Raw genomic sequence first — 19,418 nt, 5'->3', positions numbered from 1 at the left:
AAATTGCTTGATTGTGTTTCCATTGAATGCACCGGTTAATGTCTCATACCGACAGGAAACGATTATGCAAGTTGGCTTCCTCAAATATTTAGGTGTAAGATGCGAAGGAAAACTGAGTTGGCGAAATCACATTGACCATTTTATACCTTGGGCAGCACGCACTGTTGGCATGATAAGCAGACTTCGCCGACATCCAGCTGGGCTGCGCAGGCACACTCCATTAATGATTTATCGCATGTTCGTTTGGCCGATACTGAAATGTGTTTGTGAAATGTGAAATGTGAAATGTGTTTGCTATTATCTGGCGGGCCAGCATACAAAATTAACCGCCTGGAAGGCTCTCCGGAATTGTATTGGTTTATTAAAATTTGTAGCTAACAACGTTTTATATCAAGAAGCATGACTGCCGACTCTTCCCTGCCGATTCCGCATTCTAAGAGTAAACACGTATTTAAACGTCAATGAACCTTCTTAAAGAATATCACAGTTTGTATTTATTAGTGAAATGAGACCTTGTTTTCCGATTAGCATTGGTCCCACTTACGTAGACCTCAGGTTTTGTTTGCACGAATACACTTGACCTCTCGACCTCCACTTGTAGAGCCAAGATGGCGGATAACAGTGGCCATGCAGCCGCCATGTGCGGGGAGAATAGAGCCTCAGCCTTGGAGACAGTCGACATTGAAACCAATACAGCTTCGAGCCGAATTAGCGAAACATGTCTGGGAGACGTCTCTGCGATTTGCCGCCACCTCGCTTCGCAAAGAAAAAGCTAAGAAGGTAGCTCATTGTGGATAATTGTTATACTTTTTCCGCCTGCGAACCTATTAAAACCGCAACACTTATATCAGATGCAAAAGTATTCAACCGGACCAGGACGAATTTTTCTTCAACTGTGAGGCTTTTCTTTCAAAGAATCCGTATGGGTTCCTTTTGTAGCAATTGCTACGAACGGGTGGATGTCTGATTTTACCTTTATTAATTACTTCTCTCCACCTTGCGGTGTCCGCAGAACTACTACATCAAACACTTGCCTTTGCTTCGTGTCGTTGACAAATTCGACTTCACCCTACCACATGCTAGCCGCCTGGTTAGCTCAGATGGTAGAGCAGCTGCCCCGGAAAGGTGGTGGACCCGGGTTCGAGTTGGCGACCAGGACGAATTTTTCTTCAACTGTGAGGCTTTTCTTTCGAGGAACCCAAATGGGTCTGCTTTGTAGTAATTGCTACGAACGTGCGGATGTCTTATTTTCCCGTTATTAATTACTTCTTTCCACCTTGTGGGTTTCCGCAGAACTACTACGTCAAGAAAGTGTGACTGCGTTTTACTTGTGCCGAGACAACCTTCCCGTCGAATTTCCAAGCATTCTGCTTAGCCGCACATCTTCTTTGAATAGCAAAGTAGCCTCCATCGTTTTTTACTTCGGTGCTCATTTCTCGAAGATGTCTTTTCCGCCGGCCTCGTCGCAACTGGAAGGATATTTAACGCTATCGTTATCCGCTTGCCTGACTTTTTTTGTCATCCATCTACGGAGATCACTGGAAAACAGTAATCGTGCCGTCGTCGTTAGGACGTATCGTGTTCCCCACCTTGACACTTGTCATGTGGCGAAGACAAAAACTGTGCCCAGTGGTGGCCCCATAAGGAATGGTACTCGTGCTCCTGTGGGAATGTGTTGTTGGGAGGCCGCGCTAACAGGGAGCATCAAATTCCGGCAATTATCCCGCTGCATTGCCTGCGTCACACCGACTCTGAGACTGGAGGCGCCTGTGCAAATGTTTAGGAGGCCACCGCAGGCAATAAGTTTTCTGTGAATGGCGGCCGTGATTACCTCCCTAGCATGCAGCCCGCAAGAGCACAGCCTTCGCGATATATTCCCGTTGCTATCGGCAACCGCCGCTGGGGCGTGTGTTTGACACCGCTTATTCTGTAGCAGACAAAGGCGACGTTCGATTTTTCACGAATCGCGACCAATTGACCACAGCACGTGTTCTTCCATGGCGGGAAGAAAAACACTAGGAAGGGGGTCCACGAAACGTTCTCGAAGCTTCTAATCATAATAAATATAAAGTTAGGTTGCTTGGAGAGGGGGAAGGAGCCGGCCCCCCTCCGAGATAGGCAAGCGGTAATTTCTAGCAGCTGAAGGCACGGATGGAATGGGACACAGTAGAGCGCAGAGCGTGTGGTGAGGATGGCCGCGACGAGAGCGTCAGTAAAAGTCACCAAGGACAAAATAATATATTTCAAGCTTGGATGGCCTACTTTAAAAGAGACAGCGAACTGATCTGTCCCCAGTACATGGCTGGATGGCGTCAGAGGAGCTTGCTTTGACAGGGTTAGCTGCTTCGCGCGATGCCCTCTTCTAGCCTTTTTTCATTCCTCCATGTGTTCGCCTCTTTATTTGCGGCTATCATCGCGTTCTTGACTTTCCTCAGCAAATGGCGGGGTATGTGCGAGCCTGCACCTGACACGGCGAATAAATTCATATTCGGATGCATCGCTCAAGTCTGCTGGCTTATTGCTATAAGTCGTCCGTACTTTACGACCACGCACGTTTAGTGTCATGTAATCGCTTAAGCGAGACGGCGTGGCATGATGGTATAGAACAATGCTGTGTGCGTTCTTCTGCGTGTTCTACTTCGAAATACAAATAGGCCATATAAGGGTAGGACGAGTGTCCTAAACAAGCGGCGATGATAACATTAGCTTCTTTTATTGTTTTCCTCTTGCAATGTAATATAATGGTCTACATCACGAACTCTTGCTTTCAGAAGATAGCATACTGATGATTCGGGTGTTCGAAGAATGTAGTTTTCATCAGGAGCAATCTTACCTTGTTCGCTGCCTGTGAAACTTGGCCCACAGAGAAAGACAGGTGATAAGCAGACAAACCAGCAATAATCAAAGAGGTGCCTTTATTACAGCTTTTTCAGTAAACGGGTGATCATTGACCGTGCCCTCGTGTATATATTATAGTAATATATTCATATGTATATATATTTATCATAATATGATGTGTGTAGATACAAGCATTCACGATATGATGCAACACGGATAAAGCAATCACTTCCCCAATCACCGTGTACTGTTTATACAGAGATAGTCGTGTGTGTCTGTGTGTTTGTGTGGCAGACAGTCACGGTTTCTTTCATTCTAGGTTTCAGCACCGTAAAGTGGGTCGTATTAAAATAGGTGTAGTGCTTTGGTAGTAGTAGGGGGAAGGAGAAGAATTCGTCATATATAAAATACCCTCGGCACGTCGACAAGTGGGCTACAGCTTAGCTTGGAAAGCGTCGAAACGACACCAGTCGCGTTTATACAAGTGCAAAAGACACAGGGCTGACACGACAGGGTCGGCTGGTTGCCGACCCACAGAGGAGGCGATAGCGTCGGTTCTTCATGCACCAATCAGCGGACGCAGCATTGGAATACAAAAACTGGGGAAAGTTTTCGATGTCCCTGATTGAATCACAGGTTTTACGCATAAACAGAAGAAAAACGTGATGAAGTAGCATCGTTTAGGTTTGATTTTCTCGTTCTGTTATCAGTACTAATGCACCCTCTGTATTTCCGAAGAAACGCTTGTCTGAGAGTAGGCGCTCGCTAGTTTTCCTTATTTTTCGCATTCATTAGATTGAGCGTTGTCATCATGCAATCAGTCAATTTAAGTGTAACTTACCGTTAATGCGTTGATTGAGCATTAATCTGACCGACTGCAGTATACGTATCTCGTCAATTGCTGCCAATCGTTCGATTTTCAAAAATAGTCTGGGCCTATCGCTGCCATGAGTAGTCATATGAATCGAAAATAAGTGTCTGCAGCGACGGATGGTACCATTATCATCGTGTGGCGCAAAACAAACAAAATTTAACCTAATAAAGAGTCGGGGCTTCTGTAGTTTGCTTTTTTCCTTCTTTTCAGAGGCCATTCTGTCATCAGTGGTCTCAGGTTGGACATACAGTAAATATTTTGCTTCTGATAACATATTGGTAGGTCGTGCCATCAGTAGCCTGTTGATCACTGCACTGTTTTCATGATTCGGAAAATCGTGCGAGTTTATGGCTGTAACAATTAGTTATATCGAGCAAGCATCAGTGCATGTAACTAAGTGTGCTCTAAACATATTTTTAACAGTATATAAACGTACATACTACTTCTTAACGATAGCTTAACGTATATATAGGAAACCAGTCACTAGAATTACAAACTCTAATTAGCGACTGAAAGAAAAAAACACTCTATGAAAGGTTTGAAGCAAGAGGTCTCTCTGAAAAGCCTGAAGGCTGCAAGCACGTGCCAATACATGGAACAGGTTATTGATGCATGTCTCCACTAGTATGGGGGCTTGGCGTTTCGCACGTCCGTAGACTGAGACGCCTTGTATATTATAAATTCTGTTTCTTTGCAATTACTGAAGCTCTCTACAATACATCCTCAGTGCATGGTCCAAAGATATCCTTTTTCACAAGTGCTGTAGATTTGAAAATTCTGTGAAACAAACATTCATTTTTATGCAGCCTCGCACACGTTGAAATACTCTAATTGGGGCGTTGGTTCTGCATTTGAGTGAGGAACTGATGTATTTATAGCCGATGCGCTAATGATTCGGTTTTTTATAGTTCTATAGTTGGAAAACACCACTGGAGGGATGTTGGTCGGCGCAAACACTTAAAAATACTGGCTCATTACGTGGGTTATTAATGCCAAACTAGGACTGAAACTTCTGAGGCATTTCGGCATACGGCTTGGCAAACAACCGCAGACGTGCTTGATGCTGTGCCCCAATTTCGAGAGCCAGTGTCTCTGCGCTTGCATCACAGGTCACCGTCAAAACAGTGATTGAGCTCTCACAAACTGCACCTCACTCGAGAAAAACAGCACCGGCAAGGTGCCCCCAATAAACAGGGTGCAGTTATTATGGACATTACAGATGTTCTAGATATAGCATCCACTGATTGCTGAATAAAGATCCGACGCAGATACGAAGGAAAGGATGCCACATCAGCGAGTGCAAACAAACAAATCAAGAACCTAAGCAATTGGGCAAGCAGTACGTGTGCGAAATTCCCATTCATACAAGATATGAGTGAATCGCACTTATACAACCTAACGCGGAAGAACGCATCGCGCATGGCATGGTCAGGATTAAGACAAATCACTCAGAACGACCACTTTAATACACTACCTTGTTTGGACCAGAAGTCATATTTGGCCATTGCTGTAAGCTACGCCTAAACGTACCCAGACCAAAAGAAACTGGCGGTACACAGCAGAATTTCAGTCAACTGATTGCAGTGTGTAGACCTAAGTAGCCAGAATTCCAATAAGTGAGACTGCTGTGCCGTAAGTAAGTTTTCGCAACCACACACACGAAAAGGGAAGTGCTTCAAAATGACACCGTGTCTACGGAAAAACCTTACCCTCATAGAGCTCTCACAGCAGATGTGGGCACTATACTCCAAGCTGAGCAGCTGCTGGGAGGAGAAGATAATGCTGATGATGTTAAGTGTCACGTGCCTCGCATGAAATCTCTTAGAGTGAACAAGGTATTAAAGAACGTAATATTCAACAGTGTCACTCTCACCGTAGCGGAAATGTAAAACAGACAATCTCCTCGGACGCAGTGAGAATCTTCTCACCAACATTAGCCGCCATCATTTCCAACACTGAACGGCAAAACACGTCATAGTCTATGCGTTACAGCACACTCACAAAAGGAAGCAAGCAACCAAAATAAATAACTCCTCCGCACACAGCCCGTTCATTTACAGGTACACAGTGAATCACAACAAAATAACAATCGCGAGCAAAGTACACAATACGCACTTATTGGATAAGATAACGGGCCTACATTCACAGCCTTAGCAATGACTCAGCGCCAATGGTAAGTATAAGTATCACCACACAGAAGCATTAGCAAGAAAATCGTGAGACTCACATTTAGGTTAGAGTTTACAGTAACAGTCCGCCAAACGCGTCCGTATATCGACAGTAAGGGTTGAAAGTAAGGCTGACAATTGGATGTCACATATTTCAAAAGACAGTGTGTGAAAATATTCTAGAAGCTAGAAGCGCTAATGTGTGGACGTGAATGCTATCAGTGAAGATTGCTTATTATGTGAAAGGACATTGGTCATAGCAGAAACGCTTCAGTTGTTCACATTAAACAAAAACGATGCATGTAAGAGCAAGCGACGCTAATAGGAATAATAGTTCAGAACACAGTCATAGCTGCCACTCTCATTTACCAGAACACTATGAAAATGTTCATACAGCAGCGCATTCCCTTTCTCTCACAATACACTGTCATCATTTCATGATCGTCTTAGTGCCCTGTATAAAGGCAGGGAAGATACCCATAGCGCTGACAGGCAGCACAATTTGCTCGAACTGTTGTTTCAGCAGCTTTTTATTTCTTTTGCAGTTTTTGATTTGGCATTTTGCGCCTTAGAGTCCAAAACAGACGCACTGAAGTAATGTGCGAAATCAACCTCTTGCATGGATCTACCACAGAACATGAGCATTCACTAAAATAGACAGCGTGTTTCTTTCTTCATTTTTTCCATGACTGAACAATCCGTAATATGATACAAATGTGTAAACTGAGAAACTACAATAAATTTATGCAAAATCATTTGCCATCAGTATTTACTGTCCTATCCTCTGCTGTACCTATGTTCTCCAAACTTTAAAAACCTTTACAGCTGCAAAAATACACAGGAGCCATCTGGGGTGTCTTCTTTTGTGCTGCTTTCATCGACATCATATTTATCAGTAATCCCAAATGGTCAGTATCATCTTTTTTGTATCACAAGAAAACGGCATATGACTGCTATGTTTAACTATACGGGTCTCTAAGTAACTAAGTATAACGTGGAAGTGAAAACAGTTTAATAAACTTTGTCGGAGTTTCATGGCCATGTCTTAAGTAGCTAGAACGGATAGCTGTGCTATCAGTCAAAGCAATACACCGCAATAAAAAATAATCATATTAACAACGCACGAACGCTAATTCAAAACCGAAACGTTATATTGTCCCTCTCGAGCGAAAGCCGGCGAGATGAGCATGATCATAACAACCCAACAACCACAAAGTGAAGATCACTTCATGCTGCAAATCCCCTTCTGCTTGACATACAAGCAACTATTTTATGCCTATAAATTTTGTTCAACTTGGAAAATGCCAGCCAACTTTGGCGTGCCCGAATTTCCATAAGTGCAAGTGAACTACCAGTTTCAGATGAAGGCCAACTCAGATGTGAAAGAAACTGGTCCATCATGTGCTGCGCCGGAAGAACTTAGTCCAGGAGCTTTCTGAAGCATGCTCTGCCATGCGGCCGCTCAGTGGTCCAAGCTTTGTGAGCGTTCAGTACTAGGCCGGCAATAGCTTACGAGATATGTAGAAAGGAAATTAGCATTTGAACGTTGCACCACTTTCGACCAAATGTACTTTTCGCGAGTCTGATTACGCGTTTCTTAAGGTCAACGAAACTTAATTACATTTTTTCGACTAGATCGCGACGCTGGCGAACTTTAGACATGCACCATACAGCATGCAAGCTCGTATGTCCTACCGCGTATGCGCAACGATAACGAGAACGCCAGCATCACCTAAGCATTGACAAGGTGAATAAAAGTTTGAATCAGCGCCCCGAGCTTGCGGTTCTGGAAAAGGAAGTTAAACTCCAACATTTACAGGTTGCTGTCGTTAACTTTCCTTTAGTGGTCCACAACGCCAAATACTTTGAAGACCAGTCGAACGGCGACAATTAGTTATAATAGTTTACTCTGAATGGTTCAAAGCTAAAGCCATTCCATGCGCAGACGGCCATTGTTTGTGCGCGCAACGAAACTGTGCGCGCATTTTCAACCAAGCATCTCGTATCTTACCTCATCGCGCGAGCTTAAATGTTAGCGCGAATATTGGGCAGCGGATAAAAATGCACACTGGCTGACAAAATGGTAATGTATTACTGTTTTGTTTTTCGTATCACATAACAGAAGCACGCGCAGTTTTTTTTTTCAGTTTTCCTAAGTCGGAAACAATATAACGCCCACAAACACCACGGTAAATAGACGAATATTAACAAAGATTTTCCCCTCGTTCTTTTTCACATGAAGAAACATGCTGCAGGACTTCAAAGGCAATAGGGGCCACATGTGTGCCGCGCTGTCGGCGAATCTCAGTCATGTTACGAGTTCGTTCCCGAATAGCAAGTGGACGTTGAAATAATGTGATATAGCTTGGTGTTTGCATGGACCTCGGATAGTTCGTTACATGAACTGTTCTTGGTACACTTCGATAATATAACATGCTGGGGCATATCCAGTTTCATGACAACTCGAGGTAAGTAAGAACTGTCCTCAATACGCAGTACCAAATCTATCGGCCAATCGAACTTGGCAAACAAAAGTCAGAATCCTACATAAGGACGAATGACGCTGCACAGATTTAAACCAACGTTTCTTTTCACGTGACTTATGCTACTTCGTTACACAGTGATCGACGTATCTAAATCTAGGACAGCAGCATACATGTCAGATGATATGAAAAGCCAGTGTGCTAGCTTTACAAAGGCATGGGGGCGGTGATAAACACACTTTCTGTTTTTTTCTCGTACCAAAGGGTAGTGCATAGATGGGAATCATTCTGGAAATTCTCTGCAAATCTCATTCTCTCCACCAGCTGAAACTAATAAAGCGACCAACTGAATAAAAAGTGGGAAAAAGGTTAGTTAAATATGGGTCCATATTTTGTATTCAACAGTGTACCAAACGTGTCACGAATCCCTAGGCTACCTGGCAGACTCCGTTGGCGCAGGTAGAATCTCATTGAACCTGTGTGAAGTTATGAGGTTATTGATTGGGAGAAATGACCCACTGTTCAAAAACCCACTCAGTCGTTCAATCTTCATCAATGCATTCACTCTCGGAGGTTCTGGTTAATGGAATACTGTGGTTTTGACTCAGATGCTTCAATCCAACCTTCTGTTCAATAGCAGCATACAAAAGGCAAAAGAATGATTTGACGTGAATTCTTAGACGGTCTCATCGTGCATTATAGTCTTTTTGTGAGCTTGGACAGCAAACAAGATCACTTTTTTAGGTAGTACTCAAATCCGCCAGCCTTATCAAAAAGTAAACAGTAAAAATAGGATAAAAATACGCAATTGAATGCCGTAGACAAATAGACACTTCAACGTCACAACAAAAGCTTAACAACTTTGAAATATAAGCATAAGGCTCGTCAGTGCCAATAAATATTCACAGCTAACTTCTACAACACTTCCAACGTTGTGAATACGGTTGCAATGTGAGGCATCCCATAATAAAACTTCTACTGGAAAGGTAGTTTGTATAAATGCAAGCTTGTCTTGCGTAAGACGATCTCTTTAAAATGTGCGATTTGCAGAGATTTTCCTGAAACAGTGTTCTAATGATGTGGATACACCCTCCATGTTAATGAAAAGCTATCAATTACTTACTGGACACCCTTCCCCCTCGGATACAAGCTTCACCGGGTGGCACGCCACAGGAGCTCAGTGCTCTGCGACGTGTAGTTTGTGTACCAGTTGAGTGCTCTGACGACGATCTCAGTAAAACACGACACACTATCACTAAAATTCAAGTGGGCGGCCTGTGTACAACGGCAATGACGCCTGCCTATAAAGCCCAGAATGGCTTAAGACTATCCTTATTGATGCTTGGTTATGACAAAGCACTGCAATACTTCTATCGCAGCAACCTTGGCAAATTTCGAACTGAGGCCACAAGGTAAGGTGCAAGAAATGGCTCAGCCCGGATAGGCTTGCAAAAATGGTTGATCACTAAAAAGCTGATTCGTTGTTTGGATACGATGCGTTCTTTCGCTAAACTGACTCGAATTGCGGGCCCGTTAGAATTTTTAAAAACCTGTCCGCAGGGTCCGTTTCACTTCTTACTACGAGCCTTCCGAAAAATTATTATTATTAAAGTTTGTGCAGGGGAAACCACTAATGAATGGTGTAATTGCGTCTTAAGTATTGAAGTACGCATATGTACCTCAAGAAGTTGGAAACAACTCACGTTATAGTTTACTTGCAACTTTTTCTTCATCATATCAAGCCCGACAGCTGGTCCCGATGATCATTGATCGGACTGTCAGCATGAATGCTACAAGCTCAAGACAGGCGCCATTGACATTGCAAGCCAAACCTCGTGAACTGGAAACTCGGCATTTCGCTTGTTTAAATCATGGAATATCGTGACCATAAACCTCCGTTTTATGCCCAAGCGTAGCATTTACTCGCCTTAAGTTTCGACAACTTTTTCATAAGAACAAGGAGACTGCAAGCGCCTCCTATTCCCATATTCGGTCACCCCCATAGCATGTTCCTCATTATCCCGTCATTAATTAGTCTTACCATAGGTGTAAAAGTGTGTGTAAGTCCTGATGAGCTAGCGTGCGAGATGATTGATTCGTTTTGTTACATCATGGAAAATTCTGTGTTAAATTGCATCTGAGCATTTTGGATATGCACGGACAAGATAATTTTGCACTACTTTTATGCTCAGCACAGCACCCTTTCTTTTCTCTTTCCATTAGACACAAGCCTCTAACCTTTCAAAATTGTGAGAACACATCCTATTGTACAAATTCCTGCTTCCCTGTACACTTCTTCTGAAAGCAAACGCCTTCCTAATTTCGCCCGGTGTTGCCACTTAATACTCACAGCCAAAATACCATCAACACTGGCACGTATTTATTCTGCTCAGCCCTTGCTAATTTTACTAAAACACTGACCGGTAGTAAGAGCAAACTGTCAATTTATCTTATCTCATTAGCTCTCAGCTAATGGCCCAGAATCAAACACAGTAACCGGTTAGGGTGATCGCTCCGGCATTCCTCGCCTCCCATTCTGATGGCCGTCAACAACTCACATCGCAGACGATTCAAGAATGTCGTCTTGGAGAAAACATCGATCGGAAAGCGCCAGTTGCCCACTTCGCCCAATAGACGGCACATATTACTGCGACCAAACAAGAAATTGAGGCTTGTCAGCACTATACTTTTTGACAGGTGAACATTTCACATGCCGAGTTTCCGTAATGCACGCGTTTGGACTTGAAGCGCTGCGCTGCCGGCGCGTTGGTAACAAGCGTGCTGTCGTTACGCCTCTGGTTTATCTCGTCTCACTGCATGCATGGCAACTAATGCGTGGTGTGCCTGTTTAAAAGCTTAATGTTTAAATCTTACATAATAGTAAACTGTATGCTATCAAAAAGTTCTCTCTCTCTCTAGCTTTGAGAAATGCAATGGCACTATTGTAAACGTTCATACTTTGTTCAAACGCCACACGACTATACGGATCGTTGTGTAGGACCTCACATGGCGTGTCAGCTTGAGCCGTATTCTGAGCTTTTACGTGCCGACATGGCGATCTGATTATGAGGCGCATTGTAGTACGGGGCTCCGGATCTTTTGTGTTTTTTCGACCACCTAAAGTTCATTACTCAACACACGCTACCCGAGTGGGTTGGATTTCTTTCTGCCACGTCGCCTTATCAGTATATTGGGCAAGCAGTATATGAGAGGTCTGCGCTGTTTTATTAGCTAAGGATTAAGAAAGTGCTTTAGTCGAGAAGAAAACCGTCATCGAACAGGCATTCAGTGAAACAGCGCATTACTTCCCATCCACGACGAAACTGTGAGGTCATGTTTTTTTTCTTTCTGTTTTTTTTTTTGTGTCGTTGAGTTGACGAGCGCCAACGCTAAGTAGTTGCCACCTACGCCGGCAGCGCACCACCAGGCCGCCAAGAACATGCCCATGCATTTGGCTGAAGATGTCGTGAGGACGGGTCTGCGTACAACGTGTGAACACTTAATCACTCACCTATGACGCGGCGTTACAAAGTGCAAACGCGGATGACAGACACACGGCTACTCGTTCTACGCGCACAAACGTTTTGCTTCGCGTGGTGCGGGAGGGAGCTTCGCTAGGGTAACAAACGGTGTGGCTGACCGCATCCCTCCATTCTAAACACACACGGCCGCCGAGCGCCATGAACGAAAAAGGTGGTTGCGGAGTGGCACCAGAGGAGAGTGAGTGAATTCAGATTGTCCACCAGGGCTGCACGTTCAAAAAAAAAAATAAGATGCCCTTACGAGAGCACACAGGAATAGTTGCGCAATCCATTATCCTCAGCTAAAAGCAAAAATGGAGCAGTCGTCATAATACATTTCAAGCCTTTGGCCGTCTAAGCAAACTGCTTCCTTGCTGTGCTCTCTTAAACAAATGTTGCGGAAATCATACAACAAAGTTTGTAGCTTCGAGCAGAATATAACATAAGCGCGGCATTAAATATATTCGCGTTTATATCCGTGTTCGGGAACACATCACTGTGAAGAGTTCCATGGGTAAATGTTGCATTCAAATTAGTGTATAATGTTTACAGCGCATTTTACTTGTGTAGCAGTTATGTACAGAACTAGTGCATTTCCCTTGATGGTTTTTCTCGGGACCTGGTTCATCAGGCCATGTAAACTGCTTGTTACTTTAAATAAAATATTTTGAATCATTCGAAATGTTTCAAGGGCCATTGGTTTCTATATTTCTGCGAATCTAGTTTGGAATACTTCTAAAGAAGTGAACAAAATTGTTTGGATAGCATCATGTGCATGGTGTTACCCATTAGGTTCCTTGATATGCTTTGAAGTGCTTAACATATCGTTTGGCAATGATGGATAAAAAGACGAAAATGGTCAACTTACTATAGTGATGTTTGAAGTGATAGCCATTTAAATACAAACTTCCATTAAAAAATATCATGAGAAACACAAAGTCCTTTGTTGTCTCCCAGACCATGTGGATATTAAATAAATGTCAGCCAGCAGATAATATGTTGAAATTTTTTCTCCAGTGCAGATTAACGAGTAGTTGTCAAACGATCCGTAAATTAACTGAGGTTTCTAAAACTTCTGCATTCGGTTTTAAGATATTGTTGTTGGATATGGTAAACCTGCCGAACATACGGCTTGACAATGAACAGTAACAACAAGCCTAATCGTATAAAAATTAGTAACATTAAAGCTTCTTCTATATCTAAAGAACATGTTCAATTTGCTGCTCGTATTTTTGTTATGTAGCTTCATGACATTGCAAACAATATCGGTGCAAGGTAAATATGAGTAATGCGAATGATGTAGCCTCTAGTATTGTTCCATTCTTACAGCTATTGGGAGACTTTTAGCTGTGTCATTCGTTAGTGCCATTGTGCCAGCCTGTCGAGCAAGCCTCCTAACTTCAGCAACAGGTCTCACAGGTTTTCAAAGAGTGCACTAAGTACTTGTGCACTAAATAAAATGTCTGGTGCACTATAGAGCACTAGCTACTTTTGTCATGCGGTAAGTACATCTACTGCAGTACAGAAAGAACTGAATGTCCACAGCCACATCTTGAAGTGTATGATTATATTCTAGGGTCCTCGCTAATATGTTACAAAACTATCCCAAGTACCTTCCATCTTAATATCACTCTTTTACCGCGACATACGACACCGCTACTAGCGCCTTTGTTGATAATGAATACCGACACATCAAACTATATCTTAGGGCTGGTGTTCCCTGAAGTGCACTTAAAGTGTCAACGAAAACTATGCAATAAAAATGGCTCGCTGATAAGCAAAATCTGTGTAGTTGCTAACTGTGACCTACAATCATGGTATAAGAGGAGAGAAAAACCCTGTACATTTCGGTCGAACAATGACTCATTGTGAACAGCTTTTCCGGACAAACTGTGTAGTTCGGTACGTATAGGGGCGATCGAATCGTGCTGCGCTTGGTGAAGAGCAATAAACAGCCCGGTGTGACATGCCAAATGAGAGACGTAGGCAAGTCATGCATTGTGACAAGGCCAAGCGGTAGGTCCACTTCTGACACGGGTCGCCACATTACATATCAAGCCTGGACCGGTGTGCTAGGGGTTAAGCATTATTTACGGAGTGAGCGTAAATTGGGCTCATGGAATTACAGAGTTCTGAAGCTATCTTCGGAAATGAACTACTTTTCTTGTGTTTCTAAACTAGTGTGTAAGGAACAATGATCACTAGCATAAGGGCTGAATTATGTCTCTGTAGAATGTGCTGTCGTCAGAGTATGGTTTGAATGGGCTGCATGGCCCTTACTAGACCGTTTATCTAGCTTATATGACGTTATAAAGTAGACCGCGTATCTTGGCTGAGAAGTAGCATCAAAAACTCTTCTATTCTATGAAACTCTCAAGCAGGCCTCCAAAGGCGCTGCGATATGTTAGAACGATTACAAGTTTAAGGAGCAACTGCTCCGATGTTTGAAGCATAGGTATCTACCAGTACCTTAGAATAGGATCCTAGATCGAGTGATACCGATTTGGGGGTAATGAATAAATGGCAAGCTCAATGCATGCCAGCGTTTCTCTACACTAACTGCACGATTCCAAGCCAAGGTAAGAGTGAGTAGTTGTGAACCACGAGAGAGCGGGAAAGCAGTTCAGCTCGCTTACTATCAAACACAAAGCACTCCATGTGTACCGCAACAAATGAGACACATTGGCACAGCATGTGTTTCATGTGATAGTGTGCACACTAAACACTGAACGTAGGTTTAGACGGATCGGGCCATGGTCGTCCACTTCTTGGAAATGTATCGTTTAACTCGGCGAATACGAGCCAATATGGTTACGCACACAATAAACTCCGCACTGAGAGCACACTTTAACCGGAAATTTCAATATCAGACCACTGCCTTTAAGCTCTTTCTGCAGACAGCCACTGCCACTGTGACATGCTTATGTGACGTCAAAAAGCGTGAAGCCACTGCTGTATCATCTGCTCCGATACATTCATGTGACGTCAAAAAGCGGGACGCCACTGCTGTATCATCTGCTCCGAAACATTTCAAAGACACATACGCGCCGTGCCGAGAGAGATGATGCCAACAAAGACGCGAATGCGTCTCTAGCTGACCACCAAGACGCACGTGTAAAAACGAAACTATGCGTATACCGTAGACAGAGAGTGCGCACATCGCACTTCATCTCATCTCTGTGGCCAGACTGCTGCGTAATGCAAGTGCAAGTGCACTATAAAAAAATATCTCAAACACACATTTTCCACTGCATTCATTGCGCTAAAATCTTGCTACTTTGTTGTGTAACGCATACAGTTTAACACTTAATGAATATTTAAACTCGAACGTTTCGTTTCATTGCCTCTTTAATGACCCTGCGAGGTTAGCCGCTTGCAACACCTGTTTTAGTTCCCTTTTTTTCGCCAAGAAAATGCGCCCTTCGTAGGGGAACACATGCGGCTAAATCAAGGGAATGTTTAAACTTGTGTATTTACAAGTGCATGCTAAAGAAGACAATTAATTGCAACTGCATTATGTGGTTCCTGTCATAGTTTTACATCGTTTTTCAAAAATGTTCGTGCTCCTCGATGGAATCACTTTACTTCTCTCCCTTTAGGATACACTTGTTCTATTATGGGCGTCAATAACACTGTAAAACGCCGTAGAGTACGAGTCGGAGAGAAATGTAAGAAAGCGTCACCAACGCTTTTTGTTTTGTTTTCATAAAGTAACATGTTCATCGATGAGCACCTTTCACGAAAAATCTCATTGCAAGCTTACAAGAAGGGCAACCTTACGAAGCATAGGTGTCATGTTTAGTAATGTTTATAAGGAATATTCCACAGCCCTTGATACTCTCGCATGCCGTAACTGGTTGAAAAATGCCGCTAAAATACAGAACAAGCATTTATGTCTGGAATCGCTGCTCATGTGCCAGTTCGGCATACTGCACTACAAGCTGATTTATTTTGGCCCGTCCAACTTGTACAAGAACATCTCTGGCCTGACGAAAACTGTAATTTACGATCGCATACGATATGTTTGGTAGTAAGTAGACACTTTTAACTGACGCCTTGTTTTGGCTCAGTGTGGAACACATAAATACATACATTAGGCCCCAGTGCACTGCAGAAACGCCTCTTACTGCATCACCAACAAACTGGTCAGAACTTTGGCGTTGCTCAGATATGTTGCATTTGAGAACAAACCAGATAATATTCCTGATGCCCCAAAAACTACATATTGTGGAACGTTTTTTAATTTCTCTTGACTGCTGTCACGTAGATAAGCAGCCCTTAAATAGCCAACTAGCGCAATCCAGTTTCAGATGCAAAGCGCATCTTTATACGACTAGGACTGATGCTTTTTCTTATACACGAAAAAAATGGGACCAAAAGAAGGCAGAGCTCTTCAAGTAAGACACTTAACAACTTAACCACAAAAAAAACAGACATGTATCACAACTAAAAAGCTCAGAATCTCTAATGCAACAGCACACGTAACCATTCAGTCAAATAGTAAAAATATGATAACCATGGTAAAATCTCGCGTTTCCATCACACAAATGTTCACCTTGTATGGTGAACCTATGTAAAAAGTACATTGTCGCCAGGCTTATCTAACGAGTCAGTGCCACGAACGTTTCTAAATTAAAACAAATTAAGTCACCGAAACAGCAAACGCTCTCTGTTCCTGCAGCAGGATAAGAGCAATGTCAAAGATTGCAGCAATATTTGAGCCCCTGGAATAAGAGATCTGCTGCCACGATTAACCAGAGGTTGTTAAATCTCCCCCATAGAGTCATGGTTCCAGCAGTTGAAATAACCCTATTTACAAAGCAGCAAGTAAACGACTTGTGACTTTGCAACGAAAAGAATTTGCTCGATTGCCACATGCAGCTTCAAGGCAGGAGAAAGACTCGCACACAATGTTTACCACCGCCTGAAAAGCGTTCGCGGAAATTTGGCAAGTGCCGTAAAAAGAGGGCTGCGAGTCGGCCCACGGGGCTAAGCCGGTGCTAAAGAACGGAGCCTTCGATTCAACCACCACTTTCTCGTCTGACAGGCCCATCATCAAGTGCAAAGTGCGATCCGCGCATTTGGAAAGTTCACGTACATCAGATGCCTTGTTTAGGCCCAGGCACAAATTCCACCTGCGCAGCTTTCGCGCTAGCCTTTGCTGCGACAGGCAGGCGCACCGGATAACGAGTAATTAGGCGGCCAGAGGCAGCTCGAACAGACGATCGTCAATGCAGCAGCACAGGCAATAAGACTTAAGCTTGAGATAAACTTCACTCGCCAAACTCAAGCCTTAAGAAGGGCCTAACGGTAAGCCTAACGATAAGCCTAACGCTAGGCCTAACGCTAGGCCTAACGTTAGGCCTAACGTTAGGCCTAACGTTAGGCCTAGAAGCGCATCGCGCGCTTGACTACGCGATGACAATTTGTCCCAGGATTTCCGGATCATCCCACCACGATTCGGTCGTTCGGACGAAGTCACCCCAGTCGCATGAACGACACGCAGCCCGACGAGTCGTGAGCGGAGACGTTAAAAGGCGGCGGGGTGAGGCAAGACAGGAGATGATGGCACTTGGTGCGGCGGCGAGGGCGTATGGTTTGGCGGCGAGCGGGGGCGCCCAGCGTGTGGCGTCGCTGGAGCCCCACTCAGGACTTCCTCTTCTTCTGCTGCCTCACGAATTCCAGGGCGTCCTTGTCCCACGTCCGGCTCTCCAGTGCACCCATAATCTCGTCTGCAACGAGACGAAGCACCCACTTGAGCGCCCACTGTTTTGATAGCTCTGTCCAACACAACATATCCATGTTCCCATTCAGAAAAAAACTAACTTCTGGTGACTGACCAACTAAATGGATAACTTACTTTGAGTAACCCATCTGGGTTCGTGTTTGCAATACGAAAACGATATGTAACTTCTGTCTTGGCCAGCGCCAAAAAAAATTGCTGTTTTTTTTATCGCTCTGCATGACGAGACCAATTTCTGTCGAACATTAATTCTGATTAAGCGGGTATAATGTAGCGATTCGTTTAGGCCAAGTGCATTGTTTTTATCATCAGCCGCTGAAGACCAGGCGATACTTGTTGTAATGTAGGTAGCCTGCCACTTGGACCACATACGGAGCACGAGAAAGAAATGACTTTCAATAGAATCGCTGCATTATCACAGCCATGGTCTTATTTTAGTCACACTACGCTGAAATAGGTTCTGGAATAAGATTATTGTAATCCGATTCTGTCTCCACGAAAACGCAAACCACCTTCTTTACAGGCCACAGAACTCTTCCCAGCATAGCAACAATATTCCAATTAGGTTTCAATTGCATATTTAAGCATTTTTGTTTCAAAACTAAGACATTCAAGTGAGTCCTAAAACAGTGCTTTGATTTTGGATACAATAAACATAAAATATCAGTGCCTCAGCGACTGATCCTTATGCCCCGTTAGCGTCCTGTTTAGTATTTCATTAAATTGTTTAATTAAACGAAAAGATAAAGGAAACTGAAAGAAAATATCATTTATGCACATTTGACAAGGCAGGTAGGACACATACACACACGTTCGTTTCGAAAGAAAGTTATTGGTATATGTGGTCCAATTACAGCAGCCTTTGTTCCCTACACACAAAGTCCGAAACCCGCTTGCGGCTTGGATTCAAGAGAAATTAATATTGAAATGCCCAACCAGTAAGTAGTTACACCTAAGAGACACCTAATATAAGTAGCTGCAAGTCACCTGCACGGTAAATAAATGGCATTACCTTTGTATATAACGAGGTTGACTTGTAGTTATTACGGCACATTATTAACGAATAATCTTTTCCGTCGCTCGCATCACGCAGTGTAAGCTTTTCCTGCCAAACCCCCACTTTCGTCAATTTTAACAAGCAGCCACCATCTCTTTCATTTCAATTTTGTCCTCTAATGCTTTCTGTATGCTTGCTCGGACTTGTACGTGAGGTAGTCGGTGATTTATCATTATAAGCGTCAGTTGACGAGAATTCCACCGGAAATCACCAAAGCTGACCTACCATGGCGCTGATACTCAGTTTCGTTCAGTCAGTAGCACGTTTAATGTAGTAAACAGTATCAGTTAAAATAACGAGTCCTTTTGAAGCAAAACTAATGGTAACGTGTACATAAGGATATGACATCTGACTATATGTCAGCTAAGCCTTCGAGTATGAACTAGTACCGCACCTACAAGTGCAGTTATTTCCTTCGCACAGTAGACCGCTGGAACACCCCAGAAGAGAACATTTACTCGCTTTTGTTAAAAAAGCTTTAACTGCAGTTAGAAATAAATCTGCACCCGCGTAATGTTTCTTCATATTTGTTATAGTTCGTTGTCGATCCTTGATGTTAATGAATAAATTTTTCGTCTTTTCTTTTCTTGTTTCTCGTATCCCTTGTTCAATTGTATATGCCCACTTCTGCAATAGCCCTTTTCGTGTGGCTCCAATGTCTACAAATGAAAAAAAGAATAAAAGCTTGTTCGCTTCTTTAAGCACGTTATGAAGCCGATGTTTTGAGGCTGTAC

At 43.3% G+C, this 19,418-nt stretch overlaps 1 protein-coding gene across 6 annotated transcripts in view; it reads right to left on the bottom strand.

The window, feature by feature from the left end:
- Nucleotides 1-2,896: 2,896 nt before the first annotated feature.
- LOC139048842 (BAI1-associated protein 3-like) overlaps nt 2,897-19,418 on the bottom strand; it is a 567,324-nt gene continuing 550,802 nt past the window's right edge. For all 6 annotated transcript variants that reach the window (XM_070523709.1, XM_070523713.1, XM_070523710.1 and 3 more), the window contains one exon: nt 2,897-17,616. In XM_070523709.1, the coding sequence (XP_070379810.1) occupies nt 17,531-17,616 (86 nt within the window). In that variant the 3' untranslated portion in view covers nt 2,897-17,530. The remainder of the gene's footprint in view (nt 17,617-19,418) is intronic.

The sequence above is a fragment of the Dermacentor albipictus genome, chromosome 8, assembly GCF_038994185.2.
Source record: "Dermacentor albipictus isolate Rhodes 1998 colony chromosome 8, USDA_Dalb.pri_finalv2, whole genome shotgun sequence".
Lineage (NCBI taxonomy): Eukaryota > Metazoa > Arthropoda > Arachnida > Ixodida > Ixodidae > Dermacentor > Dermacentor albipictus.
The sequence above is the reverse complement of the archived record's forward strand: the minus strand, read 5'-3'. Positions and strand labels throughout refer to the sequence as shown.